This window comes from Eurytemora carolleeae, unplaced genomic scaffold (genome assembly GCF_000591075.1).
Source record: "Eurytemora carolleeae unplaced genomic scaffold, Eaff_2.0 scaffold573, whole genome shotgun sequence".
Lineage (NCBI taxonomy): Eukaryota > Metazoa > Arthropoda > Copepoda > Calanoida > Temoridae > Eurytemora > Eurytemora carolleeae.
In genome coordinates, this window is record NW_019397425.1 from 54,463 (window position 1) to 57,451 (window position 2,989).

Sequence of the window (2,989 nt, forward strand, 5' to 3'; positions counted from 1 at the left end):
AGTATTAACGGGGGGGGGGGCTTGGGGGCTCAGCCCCTCACTCCCAGGACCAGTGAAATCTATGGATTTCAGGGGTTTTCAGGCCACATAACGTGTGCTGAGCATTGAGCCCCCCCCCCCCCAAGAACAAAAATTACATCTAAATGAACCATAAATTTATAATTGTCTCTGGTTGTTTTCGTGTTTAATCGATTTCCCATCATTATTGATTTTAGAATTCTGATCTCCATTTTGATTGACATTTGATTGTTTTACAGCTTGCCCTTTCTAAACATCGCACTTAAACTCTTAACAAAATCGTTGGAAAACACAATTTAAAGGTCAAATCTTAATTTCAAAACTTTCTCCCTAAAAATGCTGCCCATGCCTAGTCCAAGGCAATCAATACAAGGTCAAGTTGGGATGACCTAGACCCACTTTTTTCTTATTAACATATGGGTATGGGCACGGATTTAAAATTTCAATGGATAAAGTGAAAAAAAATCAATAGAATTAGTAAAGCGATATATGTTAATTATTTAGTATTATATTTAATTTGTGCATAATTCGTATAAACTAAAAATTTAGAATATAAGAAAATGCGGCAAGCTAATTTTAGTAAATACACGAATTTTTGAAAATTTTAAATCTTTTTTATGATGTCTTCCTCTTATACTTCAAATGGACCAAGAAAGCAGTACAAAAGACCAATCAGAAGAGAGGAACATTGTTTACAAACAAATCATCAACAAGAAAAAGAAAACTGGTTATACAATATAACTGTAAGTATTAACGATTTCTTCCCCCCTATTAGACGTGACAGTACAAATTTTTAGTTTTCCCCTCATTGGCTTAAATTCTACCTTTCTTCCCTGTGATTGGTCAGAGCGGTGAGCGCGGTAGAATTTGATTTCTCTCCACTCTTAATCCCGCATTGTACTATCAAACTGTGGACGAGAAACATCTATAATATGTAGCTAAACTTTTAAGTAGTGACTAAAATTTATTTTGAGAAATTACTTGCATAGTTAGTCTCGATCTGTGATATCAGAGTTTAGTATTTATCAACTAGTTAAATAATTCCAAGATGTCTTCGTTGGATAACTTGATTGATCAGGAGAACAGACATCTAGGAGGAGGACCTCTTGGACGTAGAACTAAGGTTGTCGAGGCTGAACCGACCAGATTACGGCCTGCCCTCGGTGAAATCTCGCAAAATCAGAGAAGGCAGCCTCTCAGGAATACTAGCAATAAACCTCAGGTAAATTATAATATTTTTGTTTGACTTTACATTCAATAAGTAGATATAATGGGGTCTGTCCTATAAAGAACGATTTTTGGACCTCCCTATCATTTGGATCTCATATATCACATAGATATAATCGGCTATGTCGCCGTCGCGCCGGACAACCTAGCCTATCCTGCCCACAGCGCTCGGCCCGTCCTAGCCGTAGTGCTCGGCCCAGAAATTGTCTTAATAATGAAAAATAAATAATAATAATTTTGCTAAAAAATAAGTGGTCGTGTACAAAATTGATAGTAGGGGGGAGGGGGTGGTCTACAAATCGTTCTCCAGAAAAGAATATTAACGATTTCTGGACAACCCGCCCCTCCCCCTCCCTCCCATCCGTTTTGTATACATGTATTGGACTTATGAGTTCCATGTATAAAATTGATAGGAGCAAGTTTGTATATGTATTTCATATTGAACACATGAATAAAGCTGGTCATGTGGCCGCAGCGCCCAGCCCTAGCTTGTCCTAGCTGCAGCGCTCGGGCCAGAAGTGTCTTAACCGAACCATTTATATACACTAAAATCGTGAAAACCGATAAAAAGAGTATAAAATTGAAGGAGGGGGTGGGGGGTCTAAAAATCGGTTTCTAGTTCAGACCCAAAATATATATCCATTTAATTGTTTCTTCCCTAATTTTGGCTTGTGAAATTAACTCGTTTTAGAATTATGAATAGTCTTTTTTCACATCTCATTTTTTGCGGGGAGGGGGGGGGGGTTTGATCATTTTACGATTATTTCCCGCTGGAACCAGGGACGTATTCAGGAATTTTTGGGACTGGTCCACTTTTTTTCAGAAACTTGTTTGGTTAAGTAACAACTTAAACTTTTGATATGGTAACTATGGTCATAACACCGATATGTGTATCCAAAAGCTGTTTGAGTGTCTCTTCATAACTCAACAATTGTGCTTGGTGTCAATCCAACAGCTGTTTGGTGTCTCCCAGCAATTGACTCAACAGCTTTTTGTCGATCGAAATGTTTTTGGTGTCTCCCCAACAACAGGGGTTTGCGTCTCCTAACAGTGTTTAACAGCGTTTGGCGTCTCTCAACAAAGTTTCGTATCTCACAATATTGTTCGTCTCAATGATTCTGTGTTGCGTCTCAACTGTGTTGGCAGTGCTTAGGATCCGGATCCGTTGGATCCGCAAGATTTTGGATCCACTAGGGGTAAAATATCAACCAAAAACTACAAAAAAAAACTTAACACCTAAAACCCAAATCTGAACTTTTGAAAGAGATTGTTAAAATTTCCTCATTTCTGAATGGTTCATTAAGTTTTAGGAAAAAAATAAGCGAAAAAATAAAACAAAAAATTTAATATTTTTTGTAAAAAAATTCAGTAAATCTTAAAGAAATGACCTGGATCCGGATCCATTTATTTTCAATGCGGATCCAGGATCCGGATCCGCATCAAATTTGGTTTTTGGTGTCCAACATTGTTTCGTGTCTCGCAATATTGTTGGTTTTAACAATTCTGTTTTGCTTCTCAGCTGTTTTTTAAGGTCGAGCTATATTTGTTTTCCCTATAATGTTTGGGGTGCCTTGATTTTGTTTAAGGTGTCTCTACTTTTTGCTTGATGTCCCTATAATTTGGGTGGTGTCCCCACAATTTGGGTGGTGTCCCCACAATTTGGGTGGTGTCCCCACAATTTGGGTGGTGTCCCCACAATTTGGGTGGTGTCCCCACAATTTGGGTGGTGTCCCCACAATTTGGG

General features: G+C 38.2%; 1 protein-coding gene across 1 annotated transcript in view; it reads left to right on the forward strand.

Annotated features, from left to right (window-relative positions):
• The first annotated feature begins 784 nt into the window (after positions 1–784).
• Positions 785–2,989, forward strand: part of LOC111714223 (cyclin-A2) — a 6,546-nt gene continuing 4,341 nt past the window's right edge. Inside the window, exon 1 of the mRNA XM_023489286.1 lies at positions 785–1,240. Within this exon, the coding sequence (XP_023345054.1) occupies positions 1,067–1,240 (174 nt within the window). The 5' untranslated portion in view covers positions 785–1,066. The remainder of the gene's footprint in view (positions 1,241–2,989) is intronic.